Source organism: Zootoca vivipara, chromosome Z, assembly GCF_963506605.1.
Source record: "Zootoca vivipara chromosome Z, rZooViv1.1, whole genome shotgun sequence".
Taxonomy (NCBI): Eukaryota; Metazoa; Chordata; class Lepidosauria; order Squamata; family Lacertidae; genus Zootoca; species Zootoca vivipara.
The window spans coordinates 6,907,783-6,924,437 of NC_083294.1; the positions used below are offsets into that span (position 1 = coordinate 6,907,783).

At 45.2% G+C, this 16,655-nt stretch overlaps 1 protein-coding gene across 1 annotated transcript in view; it reads right to left on the bottom strand.

Annotated features, from left to right (window-relative positions):
* Positions 1 to 16,655, bottom strand: part of PAPPA (pappalysin 1) — a 237,574-nt gene that overhangs the window by 172,593 nt on the left and 48,326 nt on the right. The window contains exon 3 of the mRNA XM_060270600.1: positions 7,030 to 7,175. Coding sequence (XP_060126583.1) covers positions 7,030 to 7,175 — 146 coding nt within the window. The remainder of the gene's footprint in view (positions 1 to 7,029; positions 7,176 to 16,655) is intronic.

The following is a 16,655-nucleotide window of genomic DNA, read 5'->3' on the forward strand; positions in this document are numbered from 1 at the left end:
TAAGATTGTCATGAACCTGATAAAGAGAGCTTTAAACTAGATCATGATGGGGAGAGAGCACATTACAGATGACAGAAGAAAACCTGGTTCAGGAGATAATAGCTTCACTGATGCACAGGAAACTATGGTGGCACTCTAGAAACTACAAGAAAGAAGCAGCTGGAATGAATGACTCATGGTTTCCGTTGTCTCTACACTAATGCACAGAGTATGGGAAACAAGATGGTAAAATGTGGGTTGAATGAGGTAACTGTTAGGTGGATTTGTAGCTGGTTGACTGACTGAACCCAGAGTACTCATTAATGATTCTTCATCATCCTGCGAAAAAGTGCCAAATGGGGTGCTGTCGTGTTCTGTCCTGGGCCCGTTGTTCAATGTCTTTATAAATGAGTTGGATGAAGGAATTGAGGGGAAGCTCATCAAATTTGCAGATGACAACAAATTGGGAGGGGTCGCTAATGCCGCAGAAGACAGAATCAGAATTCAAAATGACCTTAACAGATTGGCTAACTGGGTGAAAGCTAACAAAATTAATTTCAATAGGAACAAATGTAAGGTTCTGCACTTAGGCAAGAAGAACCAGATACACAAATATAGGATGGGGCGCACCTTGCTTCATAGCAGTACATGTGAAAAGAATCTAGAGGTCTTGGTGGACTACAAGCTTAACATATGTCAACAGTGTGATGTAGCAGCAAAGAAAGCTAATGCTATTCTAAGCTGGATCAACAGAAGTATAGGGCCCAGATCAATGGAAGTAATAGTACCACTCAATTCTGCCTTGATCAGACCACACCTGGAATACTGTGCCCAGTTCCAGACACCACAATTTAAGAAGGATGCTAACAAGCTGGATTGTGTGCAGAGGAGGGCAAGCAAGATGTTCATGGGACTGGAAATGAAGGCTTATGAGAAACTGTTGAAGGAGCTGGATACGTTTAGCCTGGAAAAGAGGAGACTGAGAAGAGATATGATAGCCATCTCAAGGGCTGTCCCATGGAAGATGGAGCGAGCTTGGTTTTTTCCCTGCTCTGGAGGGTAGGATTCAAACCAGTGGCTTCAAGTTACAAGAAAGCAGATTCCCACTAAACGTTAGGAAGAAATTTCTGACAGTAAAAGCTCTTCAAAAGTGAAACAATCTCCCTTGGGAGGTGTGGACTCTCCTCTCTCTGATGTTTTTAAGAAGAGATTGGATGGCCATCTGCCATGGATGGTTTAGTTGAGATTCCTGCATTGCACAGGGTGGGACTAGAGGACCCTTGAGGTCCCTTCCAACTCTACAATTCTATGATTCTATTATAAGTATACATTAAAACAACAGAGACAGTGTTTTGCCAGGTACGAGAAAATACAGACTTCTCAGATAAATGTTTGGTGGATATGTCAATATAAGCTTCTCATTTTTGCAGCCGTAAGAACTTCAGAATGTAAGAGGAGCCAGCTCAATCTGTCCAATAGTTCATCTAGTCCAGAATGCTATGATTCCATTACCCTTTTGGATAGGGAAAGTGAACAGTTGACAATCGCGAGGAGTAGTAAGACAGTCAAGGAACTCTAGTGGTCAACAGTGAGGTAGGTCCTTGCTGAGGTGTGAGCCTTGGCAAGTGTCCAATGTGCTGTTCCTTTGGTGGTGCCGCTGGGCAGTGTGTATGAATGAATAGCAGCCAGAGAGAATCCATGTTGATTATTTTGCTGCAAACCCATCTCAAAACTTATCTCCCTACCATTCCTCCCCACCCCATCACTAGATATATTGGAAAAACACTCCCTAAGTGAGGAGATAAAAATCACAATACAGGCTGGCTCAATTTCATCAGGGCTTAAGGCAACTGTGCAGGTTGCTTGAGTTTCTTATTTATTCCCTTTTTAGACCCCCCCTCTTTTGGTGGAGGTTATGTATATTTTTCACAGCTGTCAAGAGTCTAAATGAATTGCAATCTCCCCTCCAAAAAGATAGTTTCCCTCGACCAGATGATCTATAATCCAAAGCTAAGATCCAGACAGTGGTGCATATTTCATCTTATTTTTTCTTATTAAATACATATTGGATTTACAGAAAGAAAAAGAGTATAGAAAGATTAAACAGCAAAGTTCTTGCTGAAGGAGAAAAGGTGGGCAGTGAAGGCTTTTAAAACAGGAAATTAATTTTTTCTCCTTTTGCCTTATTTTTTCGGGGGTTGAGTCAACCTCAGACTGTCCACTGATTATATTTTATTGTGATGATTACTCTTGTACTCGCTTTTATATAGAAAAAAAACACCCCAAGAATCCAAGGTACTAAAAGATGCTACTTTGGACCATTAAGAGGTTAGTTGAAAACAAGAGAAGAGACAGTGGGAAATACCTATGACTGGTCCAGCAGGAGGTGCTACAGGAGAGTACAACACCAATTAGCCAAAAAATCTAGTTATCTGAATTAAAAAAAAGCCTGCTTCTGTTCCCAAGCTGCATGCCAGCCCTTCAGCTCTCCCGTTCAAGCTCATCTCTCTCTGTGTGTGTGCTTGTACATACAAAGCGCCGTATACCCAGTCGGCCCACTGGTCCAGGTAGACCACTTGGCTCAGAATTGTCTATTTTGCTGGGACAGTGATTCCTCAGAGTCTAAGCAAGAGGTCTTCCGCATTTCCTGCATGACAGTCTTTTGACTCTCTCAAGCAGCTCTCAAACTCACCTCTTTCTCTTCTCCCAAATAAAGCCTTATATACTGAGTCAGACCACTAATGCAGTATTATCTATGCCGTTGGGACAATGGCTCCCCAAAGTATTCCATTCATTTGTCAAGCCCTCTCCCTCTCTCCTCACTCCCTGTTGGTACAAATGAAGCATCTTATACTCACTGGTCCAACAAGCTCAACATTAAGCACTCTGCTGGGGGAGTGGTTCCCCAGCATTCTCCTCATACTCCTGTCTCTGACCCGGGCCAGTATTGGGCTCATCCACACTTACCTGTTGCCCCATGCTTTCTAGGCATGGGCCCATGTTATCCAAGTCCACGTCCCAATCCTTTTTTTCTTTTTTGGCCCATCACTTCCCCCTTGCTCTTTAACGCTGAAATTGCCATTTGTTCCGATTCAGCAGTAAACAGCAGGCTTTCATAGGGAAAGTGTCCAGGGCAAAAAAAAAAAAAAGCAAGCACTTGGGCATGGACCTGGAAATCCTAGACCTGTGCACAGAAATGCGGAGCAAAGGTAAGTGTGGGTGAGCCCATGGTCCCCCAACATCTCAGGCTGAAGTCTTCTTCATCTCCCGATATCTGATGTTCCCTTATCACTGAGCTATGGCCACGAAGAAGAGAAGAGACTGCCTTACACTGAACCAGAACCATTGGTCTCTAGCTCAGGATTGTCTGCACAGACTGGCAGTGGCTTTCCAGGGTTCTAGATGGGGCTCTCTCCTAACCCTACCTGGAGACACCAGGGATTGGATCTAGAACCTTTTGCATGCAAAGCAGGTACTCTAACATTGAGTTGCATCCGCCCTTTTTAGTACTACAGACTTGACACCTACTCCTGGAGGCTATGCCTCTGAAAGAGCAAAGGCCAAAACAAAAAGCCCTCCTCCACACTTAATTGGGGGCATATTTAAGGCTGATTTTCAGAGAGGTAAAATTCAAGAATGTGCTGGGGCGTGTGGGGGGAAAATCACACCACCTGCTTGCAGAGTTCCTTCCTTCTGGTGGCCCACATCCTCTCTGCCTTCCAGTATATCCCAACTGACAGAAGCAGCTACCAGAGAGATGCTACATCTAGCACTGCCCCAGAAGGATCTTGGGAAAGCGAGATAATGCAGGTGCTGGAAGGATCCCTGGAAGTGACAAGTCAGGGGCAGGGCATATGCCCTTGCTGCCAGGGGAGGGCTTGCGGGGTGCGCCCCCAAGGGGGAGGGGGAGGAGGACACCCTCCCATGCACCACAGTCCAAGGGAGGAGAGGGGCGGGGAAGCTGCCACCCGTGGGCAGGGCGGGCCTGCCCTCTCCTCCTCCCCTCTGTGGGCAGAGCAGGCCTCATGTGGCAGCAGTGTAGCTGCAGCCATGCACAAGGCACCCTGCGACTGAAGATAGTGGGCAGCATTGTTGCTGCCCACTCTCCTGCTCTCCTCCCCTAGGTCAGGCATGATCAAGAATGCGCAGCTCCTTCTTGCACAGAGCCAGGCTCCAGTGGAGGAGCCTGTTGTGGGGGCACCTGTTTGTATCCCCTCACAAAATTGCACCCAGGGCCACAGCCCCCATGTACCCCCACGCTACGCCTCTGTGACTGGTGCTCTGCCTCTGGAAATAAACGATAAATAACAAGAACTCAGGCCAAAAGAAGATGGATTCCAAATAAATCTTCACAAGGTTTTATTGATGTGATGCGGAGGTCAAAGTGTACCAAATATTTGGTACATATTTGGTACACTTTGACCTGTGAATCTTTGCTGACGAAGAATAGTCGAAACAGGGCCTTGTCCTGATTTTTACTGGAATTTACCTTTATTTGCCTTCAACATTGGGATTGATTCCCATTTAAACTCCGCATCACATCAATAAAACCTTGTGAAGATTTATTTGGAATCCATCTTCTTTTGGCCTGAGTTCTTGCTATTTATCGTTTATTTCTGGATTTTCCCAAGAACTCCAATTTCTACTGGTGCTCTGCCTCTGACATTTGCCCAGGTGGGGGCCAGCTTCTCTTTCACACCCAGGCAAAGATGAGAGTTTCTTTCATCCTGGTTTATTTAGTGCTTTAGTGCATTACTGAAAATGTAAGAGGCATAATAATACATAGCATGAAAGGAGTTGTGCTGAGGCTGATGAGCTAGTGTAAGGCACTGGTAGCATCCTATGCTCCTAAGTCAAGACTACTGGTACATCTAGCTCAGTATTGTCTATGCTGACTAGCAGTGGCTATCCAGGGTGTCTCTCTCTCTCTCTCTGCCCCATCTGGACCTGCTGGTGATTGAACCTGGGACCTTCTGCAGGCAAAGCAGATGCTCCACCACTGAACAATGACCCATCCCTCAGGACTGAGAGAAGCTGCGGCTTGGGCCACAGCCAGTCAGTGTAGGCAGCACTGAGCTAGGTGGACCAAAGGTTTGCCTTTGCATAAGGCGGATTCCTATGTTTGTCCCATCATCCCTGATCACTGAGCCAATATGCTTTTTTCTAAGTTAATCAGCACCCACTGAAGTTTACTTAGCCTTCCCCCCCCCAACACACACCACTGTATGGTGTAGTGCTTAGAGTTCTGGACCAGAACTTGGGAGAACAGGGTTCTAATGCCCACTCAGCCAATGAAGCTGATTACCATACAGGGTTGGGAGCTATATAAAAGCAGGCTATAAATAATTCAGAAGGACTTATCTCTATCCTCCTTAATACAATCATTTTTGCAGTCTTTCCTTAGCTGCCTATAGACATCAACAGTGACCCTGTGATACCGCCTGTAAAGGGTTTTTTCAACATTAAGCACGGATGCTATATCACTTGGTGGGTCTCAATATTGTAAGCCAGGTGTTGTGACTGAGGGTTCCAGACCATTCCTCCCCACCTCCAGAAGCCCCCATCATGTCATTTCATCATGCCATGTCATTCCCAGGGGCTTTGGAGAGAGGGAGAGGGAGGGGGAGGGGAGGGGCGGAGAATATGCCCAAAGGCCCTCTGGAGATGGTGAGTTTTCCTCACCCCCAAATTGTTAACCCTCTGAAAATTGGTTAAAACCACCCCCTGCCATTTCTCCACCCACAAGCCTGGCCCTATCTGGCTGTTCCCCCACCATGAAACTCCAGGCGATATCCATTAGGGGTTTCCAGTGGTGAAACAAAGTGCATTTAGCCAGGAATTTTGCCTGGGGTGAAACCTCCAGAGGACACCACTGAGGCTCTTAGTCAACCAACTAGCTTCTCCAATATGGACACATATCCTCAAACCCTAGGTTAGTTAAGGACATGCCTTCTCGTCTAGTTCCGACTTCCACCTAGCGGTCTATGACTGCCCATGATTGGCTGCTCCCACCTTACAGTCTGACATACAGCTCTTCAGGGACACCCAATTGGGACAAAGAAATCAGCTGCCTGCATTGCGAGCAACAAATGTGAGGTTAATAAGTCACAGTGTTACATCTCCCCCACTAAAATAACCTGTTCCCTCACTTAAAAACCTTTGCAAATTCCACATGTGGAGAAGATGCCCCCAGAAGCAACTTCTTTGAAAAAGGTGAAATACTTTTGTCTTGACATCATGTAAGAAATACTGTAATGTGTTTGGGGTTTATAATCTAATATTTTTCTGGTTGTAAGCCAGGAAGCGAGGAATTGTGAATTTTTTATTCATTTATATATTTATAATAATAATTATTATTATTATTTGGTGGGCTATTTAAGTCTATGACTGCAAATGATAAGAAATCAGGATAAAGGTTAACAGCATCATGTCCTTTCTTCTTTGCCACAAGGAGCAGTCCACAGGGAGGAGATTCTCCCCTTTCAAGGTCTGCCTCTTCAGCTGCTGAGAATCACATGTGGGGAATGCATTGCTGTTGTGCTCAAGCGCTGCTTGTGGGCTTCCCATGCGCATCTAGTTGGGCAAGGAAAGGATGTTGCTTTAAATGAGCCTCTGGCCTGATCTAGCAGGACTCTGCTTAAGTTCGTAGGGAGATGATTTGGCCAAATATCCCAGCTCTAGCAATGCTTGGGCCAGACTAACTGCCATGCTGGGACTCCCAACCTGACCCTCATGGGCTAAGGGCCCAAAGATCTACAAGAGAACTTACCAGGCTTTCTAGTTATAATTCTCTTGCATTGGCTGTATCATCTCTCCCCTAAGGACATATAATTGGCCAACATGAGAACAGAATGCTGGACGAGACTGGGCCATTGACCTGAACCTGCAGAACTTTTCTAATGTTCTAATCTAATGCATAACAGTAAGAAAGGCTTGCTGCCTTTGTCGCCTGCCTGTGAGCTTCCCAGAGCTATAAGGCTGACCACTATGAGAACAGGATGCTGTTTGGCCTGATAATGATGGAGTTCTTCTGGTGTCCTAATGACTTACCCAGGTGTACCAAAGCTTCCTTGTCCCACGGCCAGGTCGCTACCCCTGCCAACTCTTCTTCGGAGGAGTTAGCAAAGAAGATGTTGAGATGTGTTGAGCCATCCAGTTGGAGCCTATTCTTAAGTTCTTTGACATCTAAATATGCTCTGCAACAGAAAGAAAGATGAGAAAATATCACATAAATGAGAAGCGACCCCCTCAAAAACAGACAAAACTCTCAAAATATGAGCTAACATCAGAATGGGTATTGGGATGGCGTAGAATTGTGAGACCCTCTTTTTTTTTTTCTTCCCTCTTGGGAAGATCGAGCAACCACAAGGCTACATTTTGACCAGAAGGGGAGTGCCAATGGGAATGATGAAGAGTCACCCATAGAGTAGTCACAGTGTTTCCAGGTTCAAATCATCCCATACCTTTCAGCTGTGTCACCTTGAATCTCACTGAAGAGGTAAACCTGTACCTGGGCTACAGATTGAATGCTCTGGTATTTTGAAGGAAGGAAAGAAGGTGGGGGGATGGGACACTTTCACACAGTCTAGTTTATCAGGAAGAAGAGACGCAAGCTAAAATTATCCCTGACATGCTGCTTTTCTGTTTATGGAACGTTAAAAACAAACAATATTTATTTTATTTTATTTATTTATTTAAAAGGATGGAGGAGAATCTAGTCATACCTTGTTTGAAATAGTACAACCTAGGCATGAGATGAGCTTCTTATAGGTATCATGTATAAGCCTACCCTGATCTGATGTGACTGTGGGCCGAGGGCTACTGTGTGATTACTGACAGTCCTGCCCACAGTCACTTGGAGTAAGCTAACTGAGGCCTAATTCTTATTGCATAAAGACTATAGGCACTATACCACTTCAGACTGCAACCAGCGGCTCAAACCACTGACTCATTTGGGAAATTGCCATCTCATCCCCCTTTGCTCCTAGCTCAGTCTTTGTGCATTAGCTCACTGAGGCTACCTGGGTCCCTAAAACCCCTTCCTGGTGTTCTGTGAATGCATGCAGTGGATGGCATTGGGATCATGTTCATGCTCCCTGACATGGCCTGAACTCCACAGGCTCATCTTATTATCCAAATGGAGTTAATGTGCGTGTTTCTCAGTGTTAAGTAGTACCGGTAATACTGTAAAACACAGCCTTCCCAGCTAAAAGGACAGAGTTCACATCAGTGCAGGTGTGTGCATGAAGATGTTGTTCAGGCACCGTACACCAACCTAGTGCCCTCCGGCCAGCATGTGCAATGTGGGAAATTAAAACTGCTTTATGTTCTAGCAATGCCCTACGATATAGCATCAACTGCAGGGCACCCACAATGCCCTAGAGCAGGGGTGGGGAACCTGAGAACCCGGGGACTGGATGTATTGGTGGATCTTACGCCGATCCTCCTGCAGCGGACACCCTGCAAGACTATACAGCCAAGTGCACTGGCTCAGGAACAGAACTTCAGGAACAGTAACTTGAGTTCCAGTTGCTTTTATTATATACAGCAGAGTAAAACCAAAAGCAAAGTATTTACAAGTTACTATAAACAGCTCTCTCACCTAACACACACCAACTATCTCTAGACTCTCTCAAAACTCCCCAACAACCACCTTGTAGTATCATGCTGCTTATCAGGGAACTTTCATCCAACCACAGCCTGTTGCTAGGCCTCTAGGTTGCTGGGCAAACTTTAGTCACGTAGTCCAGCCAATTTGGCTGCTTGCCAGCTTTCTAATTGCTTCTCCAAAGCTGCCTTACTTTCTCAGACTTTAACAGGATGTGGCTACCCTGACTTCTCTACCTGGCTTTCAGAACTTTCACCAAGCCATAAACCTCACTCCCCCTGCTTTGCACCCTCCTCCTTGTGAGTTTCTGCCTGGCTGGAATGTGTCCTTGAACTCTGGTAATGCCTTTTGCTTGCCCAGGTGGAGCATATTGTAATGGTCTATGACCGTAATAAAGATTTGTTGTTGTTGTTGAGCTATTGTACAAAGGTAAAACTTTACATGCATTGCTCCTCCCCCTTTTCCCCTGGCCCCACCCACCCCTGGCATGTGGTTCTTAGAATGCAGCCATCAGGGAAGAGGGTTCCCTGCCCCTGCCCAAGTGTAACACTACATTAGGAGGCATGGTTGAAAATTAAAATAGCAGCTTGCTCTCAGGCACTGGTTGGTTGACCCAGGGCAGCTTGTCAGCAGTTGGCCCTATCAGGGCTGGGGCAATGTGCTGTTTGCAGCATGTCATGGACGCAAAGCCCCAAAGCCCCTCCTTCAATGCATTCATTGCTAAGTGTGTAATGGGGTCAGCTCTTTGGGGCTGCCTACATCTCACTGGGGTCACGAAGAGTCGGACGCGACTAAACGACTAAACGACAACATCTCACTCCCTTCTCAATACAAGAGATATGTACAAAAATATACCAATGGTTTTTCGTCTATGGCAGCATTTGAATGACCTTGGATAAAGAAATACAGGAGAAATAAGATCAACGGTACAAATTGTTATAATATTGTATTAGAGAATATATAAAGAATAGATTAATAATGGTAGGTATATTCAGTATTAGAATAAAAGCTTACAACGGGAATTGACAGGAAGTCCAAAGTTTTTATGATATTTTTTGTTAATATATTTTGTTAATAATCTTTGATAATAACCGCATAAAACGTAGCATAAACACAGCTGAAGCTTAAGGTTTATAACTGTGTAAGAAAAGACAAGTATATATTTTGTGTGTGTGTGCACATGTGTGTGTACATGTGTGTACACGTGTGTATATGATTGAAATCTCAATTTACTCTATGAGATGTAATATATATATTACGAGATGTAATATATATTACATCCTTCCCCTCCCTATACATATATATATATATACATATATATATACATACATATATATATATATATATATATATATATATATATATATATATATATATATATATTGTAAGACCATTAATAAAGCTTGTTACATTGCCAAAAAAACAACAACAGTAAAGTACATCTCACTCCCTTCTCTGCTGCTAAATGCATTGTGTTCTAACACTTGGACAAAAATAAAAGAAAAGTGCAACATAGCCATTACTATTTCCACATCCCTGCTCAATGAAAAATCCCCGCTTGGTCGAACATGGAAATTCAGCACAAGAATTCAAAATGTGATCAACATGCTGTTGAGCCCTCACTCTTGGTTCTGCAAGGTAACAGTGCATTTTGAAACCTGCAGTCGAGGCGAAACCAAGACTCAAATTACTGGGGAAAGTGGGGGGGGGAGGCAAGGCGGGAGGGGAGGGAAGCACCCCCCCACTGCCATGCCTTTGGAGACAGCTCTCCTAGCAACTGCTTTTAGAAGGCTACAGAGGGGATGATTTGGCTCAACTTGGAGTCAGGACCCATGGATTTTATTAAGGATCCTTCCCCTCCCCAAATAATAATAATAATAATAATAATAATAATAATAATAATAATAGCAGATAAAACACATATCCAGAAAGTCAAAGCTAGTCTTAGAGGCACAAGGACATCAACCTGTCACTCCCCTCTTGATGCCTCATTAGCAACGCAGACAAGCACCTCATGGGAGATTGCCGAGGATATCAGATACTCTGTACTCAGACACAAGAAGTGTGTGGCACCAACAGGAGCCCATCAAACTCAAACAATGAACTGCTTTTGTTTTGCGTCACATAATGTAACAACAATGATAAATACTCACTTGTCATATAAAGAGTCTCTGGAAACAAAACAAAAAAATATTTCCATTTTATTTTTGGTGCATGTTAAAGATGTTCCTACAAATTAAAATCTTTACCCCAGTTAGTAACTGTATTAGGCTTGCACTGGCTTAAAAGCACAACAGTTTAAAAGCACAAAAGTTTAAAAGCACAACAGCACATACATAAACTGCATTTCCCCCCCAGAAAGTTTTATTATTATTTTCACAATATAATAAAATCATATCTAGAACCAAGGAAGGAAGGAAGGAAGGAAGGAAGGAAGGAAGGAAGGAAGGAAGGAAGGAAGGAAGGAAGGAAGGAGAAAGAGAAACAACAAAAGAGAGGAGAAAGACAATAGCAATAACAACAAACACACACGTGTAGTAACTGGTAGTGTATTGAGTTAGATGGAGCAATGGTCTGATTCAGAATAAGGCAGCTTCCTATTTTCCTATGATATAACCATTGAACCACTGTGCAATTTTGCAAATTAAACAAACAAACAAACAAACAGGAGAGGGGAAATAAAACAACCCATTGGTTAAAAAAAAAAAGTCTGGCAAAATTCCATTTGTCTAGATGAAAAATAATAATCCAGAACTATTTCTTCAGAATCTAACACTAAAGCATATTTTGTCATGTCAAGTTCTGACCCAGAAACTATGCTAGAAATACAGGCTTGCAAAATACAGGTTGGAAGCCAGGTGTGATATATTCTGTTTTTAAGCACACCGCCTCTTCCCAGATAGAACACTGTGTAAGACAGCACAATTTCCCAAAGCTTATTTTATTTTATTTTCCCATTTTGTTTTGTTTGAAATGGGGCAACTGGAAAACATACTAATGAAGGGGGCTGCACTCTCTCGGGCAAAAAATTCTCCAAGGATGGGAAACATTTGGCTTCTTCCACCTCTCTCTCTTGGCAAGCTGTGCATGTGTTTTTGCCTGTTACACGTGGTGCTCTCATGAACCGCTTGCTCCTCTGTTCCACTGAGCTGGGTTCCTTGAATTCTTTGTGAAAATTCCATTCCCAGAAGGAAGAGAGACCACGGGAGCTGGCTCACTACCAGAGTCATCCCCCAAGGACTCCCCAATGGAAAACAGACTTGCGTTTCCACAATAGCATTATCATTTCTCTCCTCCCCCTGTCTCTCACTGAAGTCATTGATTCCAAAATATCTCCAGGCTGGGTGTCCCCAACCCTCCCGCTGCTGAATCATGGAGAAAAGCCACCTCCCTGGGGATATCTTTGTGGGGGTTGTTTCCAAACGTTTATCTTGAGACAAGCGGTCGCAGATCTATCCTGAAGGATGTAGCTTTGTGACAATTAACCCAGTTCTCATATCCACTGTTGCCCTGTGCTCTTTGTGACCTGTGACAAACACATAGGCTTCTCTGCTGATATTTGAGCACTGGCTTTTTAAAAAATCTTATAAAGAATGAAAGGAAGAGCAGTTTCCCTGAGGTCTCCATTGGAAACCTCTGCCCATTTTGCATTCCACCTTCACAGCTTCATCACCAGATGTGGGGTACATGTGAATAATGCAAAAGAGCCCCTCTGGTTCAACCAATGGTCCATCTGATCCAACATCTGGCTTCCCACACAGATACCTCCAATAAGGCCTTCATTCTGGCTGCCTAGCAGAGAGGTACAACACTTCAGGCCTGGATATCAACAGCAGCCCTCCATAAATCTCTATCTGGCTCTTGGGACACTCCCCAGCCCACATACCCACTCTCCAGCAACACTCGTCAAGGGTCTGGCCACACACCCTCCTTTGAATGTTTTTGCCTTGCTGGACTCTACTAATGTCTCCTGATGACCTAGAAGGGGTGTGTGTGTGTGTGTGTGTCTGTGTGTGTGAGAGAGAGAGAGCATGTGTAGAAACTAGTCTACTGTACAAAGATAAAGATTACAGTCATTGCTCATATCCACTTTTGCCTCTGGCCCTGCCTGTGGCCCCAGGGGCATGTGGCCCCTGAAAGATTGCCCAGAAAGGAATGTGTCCCATGGGTCAAAACATTGCCCTCGAACCAGGTATGCAGATGTCCACTGGCTCTGAACACAGAGTTTTTAGTTCACTGTCAAGACTAATAACCCTTGACAGGCCTATCTGTCATGAATCTAATGCCAGCTATCATCATCATCACCACCATCATCAGTGCTTCTTTTTTTTTTCTGGCAGTACTTAGTGGTACACAATGCCATCACCTCCCCCCTCCAAAAATTTTTATTGTGATAAGGTAATTGGAGGGTGGGGAGAACAAGCAAGCAACCGTGCTAAAAGGGGGGGGGGTTTGCAAAAAGTAGGTTGAAGCAGCAGTGGCAAGAAAAAGAGGGCTCTTGTTCAGTGCTGTCGTTGCCACACTCAGTCAACAGGTTGCACTGTTCCCCTTCTGCTGCCCCCGCAATGCATGCTCTCCACCTTAAAGGAACTGCCATGTCACTGCCTTGCTGCGCCATGAGCAGCCAGGTAAGCGCGAGGCCACTTCCCTTTCATCTCTGCTCACTCTTTCCATGTCCGTGGGACAAGGACAGAGGAGCAGAGGAAGGGAGAAAGAGAAGGGGGGGAGAGGCAGAAGCCTCTGCTGCTAGTGCTGCCACCCTCCATTCTGTGGTTGGGGCAAGCCGTTGAGATGAGCATGGAGGGTGCGGCTGGTGGCTGGGAGGAGGGGGAGGGAGGAGAAGGGAGAGGACAGGCGGAGTGGGTGTGAAGAGCAGATGGGGCAAAGTAGGGGGGAAAGGCTGAAGAAGGGGGAGGGGTGGGTGCACAAAGTGGGGCTTTAATTAATCGAGGGGGGACAGGAGAGAGGGTGTGTGTGTGAGAGAGAAAAGGCCAGTGGAGGATGGGGAGATGATTATGATTAGTACCAGCACCATTTTTCTTAGGGGAAAAAGCACCGGTTATTATTGTTAATACTCCACCTATTTCCTTGTGGGACTCAAGCACTGACTGAAGAGTTTCCAGATGTGTTTTATATATTCAGTAAGGCCATATCCATACCATGGCTATTAAACGGCTCTGGGAACTGTAGCTTTGGGGGTGTCCCAACAGCATCCTTAACAAATCTTAGTTGCCAGGATTCTTGGGGGGGCGGGGAGCCTATGGTTGCTTAAAGTGATATAATAGTGCTTTGTATGTATAGTGCAGATGGAGCCTCAGCCTGTCATTTCAGAAGTCCCATTTGAGAGCCACCTAAGCTAGCAGTCATTGCCACATATTGTGGCAGAGAGTTCCAGACATGGGACAAAGTGCCCACAGGCAGTGCTTAGAGCAAGAAAATGGCCACTGAAATGGAGGGCAGCAGGTGAGGAGTAGCTGCTCTCAGACTACTATTCTGCAGAAACTTAACCTGAGCATAAGCCTCACTGAACACGGTGCAGCTTGCTTGCAAATAAACATGCATCACATAGGCTCAATCTGTGAGTGCTGAATGTCTGGCAAAACCAGCAATTATTGCCCCATTCGCCTTCACCCCAGGACCTGGCCACATCAGGCAGGTGCTGTCTGGACAATTGCCCAAAAGGGAAGACAGTACCAGCCACACAGCATCTAGTATTCTGAAGGCAGACAGGTTAAGGGAGAAGCTCCTTTCTCTTGCCTCAAGAATTGCATCAGGCGAGGAAGATAACAATACTGAAACACATATATCAAGGGAAGTAATAGTACCACTGTTTTCTGCTCTGGTCAGACCTCACCTGGAATACTGTGTCCAGTTCTGGGCACCACAGTTCAAGAAGGATACTGACCAGCTGGAACGTGTCCAGAGGAGGGCAACCAAAATGGTCAAAGGCCTGGAAACGATGCCTTATGAGGAACGGCTTAGGGAGCTGGGCATGTTTAGCCTGGAGAAGAGAAGGTTAAGGGGTGATATGATAGCCATGTTCAAATATATAAAAGGATGTCATATAGAGGAGGGAGAAAGGTTGTTTTCTGCTGCTCCAGAGAAGCGGACACGGAGCAATGGATTCAAGCTACAAGAAAGAAGATTCCACCTTAACATTAGGAAGAACTTCCTGACAGTAAGAGCTGTTCGGCAGTGGAATTTGCTGCCAAGGAGTGTGGTGGAGTCTCCTTCTTTGGAGGTCTTTAAGCAGAGGCTTGACAGGCATATGTCAAGAATGCTTTGATGGTGTTTCCTGCTTGGCAGGGGGTTGGGCTGGATGGCCCTTGTGGTCTCTTCCAACTCTAGGATTCTATGATTCTATGATATGCATACAGTATCTTCTCCAACACCAGTATCAACTTTATAGTATCTGTCACCATAAGGGCCTGTATCACCAGTGGGGAAAATCCAGCCCACAGGCCATTTAGCCCACAAGGCCATATCACTTACCATATCTGGCATCAGGTGGCTGACAGGTGCGCAGGCCTACTTACCTTCCAGACTTGGCCAGTTGTGTGTGTGTGTGTGTGTGTGTGTGTGTGTGTGTGTGGAAGATAAGGATCTGGTCCCCTGGCTTTATCAAGTTGCCCCAGCCCTGGTCTGTATCATCTGCCTATAATGCTTTTTTAAGAGTGGTTCTGTTTTGTAACCTGTTATGGTTGAGAAAGTGGTAGACACATTTTTTGTAAAACAATTAGATGTTTAAGCATGTGGTCTGAGCAGCTTTCGGCATCTAGAGCTTTTCAGTTTATAAAATAAGCAGTCCAGTTTAAAAATGAAGTATGGTATGGATGGAAAAGTATCCCCCTACTCTCATAATCCTAGAACCTGGGATAAATAAATGAAGATGAGTGGGGGACAATTTCCATACCCGTCAACTCCCAGATCGAAAAATCCGGGATCAGCAGCGGTGTGGCACTGAAAGTCATTTCTACGCATGTCCAGACATGTGTAGAAGTGACTTCCGGTGCCAGCGCTGCCCGATTTCCAGTGCCCAGACAGGGGCAGAGCAGCACCCGAAATCGGTTCTGCGCATGTCCAGACATGCGCAGGAGGAGCCTCCCTGGCCGGCAGGAACTGCTTTGAATATCGGGGGGAATTACAGGATATTTCGCCATTCGGGATAACAGCAGGAAACGGCTTTAAAAATGAGGGTTTCCTGCAAAAAACGGGAGACTTGGCAGCTATGGACAATTTCAGAGCAGGAGTAGAAACATAGGGAGCTGCCTTATACTGAGTAATATCCCTTGTCCATCTAGCTCAGTACTGTCTACACTGACAGGCAGTTACTCTCCAAGGTTTCAAACTGGCAGTCTTTCTCTGTAGAGGACCTTCTCAGGGACCTTCTTTATATAAAAAAAGCAAGTGCTCTATTGAGTCATGGTATTTTCTATAAAAATGAAGTAAGATTACAGCCCTCATGATTTCAAACAAAGGGCTGATTTAAAAAAAGAGAACATAGGAAGCTGCCTTATATAAAGCCCACCTGGCTCAGTACAACCAACACTGAATGGCAGTGGCTTTCCAGGGTTTCAGATAGGGAGCTTTTCCTGGAGATGCTGGGCATTGAACCTGGGACCTTTTGCCTGCAAAGTGTGTGCTCTTCCACTCAGCTTCTTAGGTTGCTGCTACCATGTTTGCTATCGTAGCACCAAACAACTGCTGGTAGGCACCTCGCCCCCCCCCTTCCTCAGCATGGTCTGTGAGCCACCCATCATCTTCTCAAGGTTATTTGGGTCCCGTGATGGAGGATGTAATGTCACTCAAATGGGCCGGTGCCAAAGAGAACCAAAGCAGCCAGACTCAAGGGCTGCCAAAGTCGCATTTCAAAGCCATGAGTGCAGTCCTGGAAGAGGATCAAAGCCTTTTTGAGCTGTCATTAGAATGTTTCCTTGACGCATCTCTTTGGTAAAGGCCAGTAAGCTCCATTCCTTAAGTTTGGCAGTCTGAAACAGCAGTTCAAAACAGAGAAGGGGAGAGGAGGGAAACGGCGTGTGTGCATGAAGGGTGGAAGAGCGTAATTTCG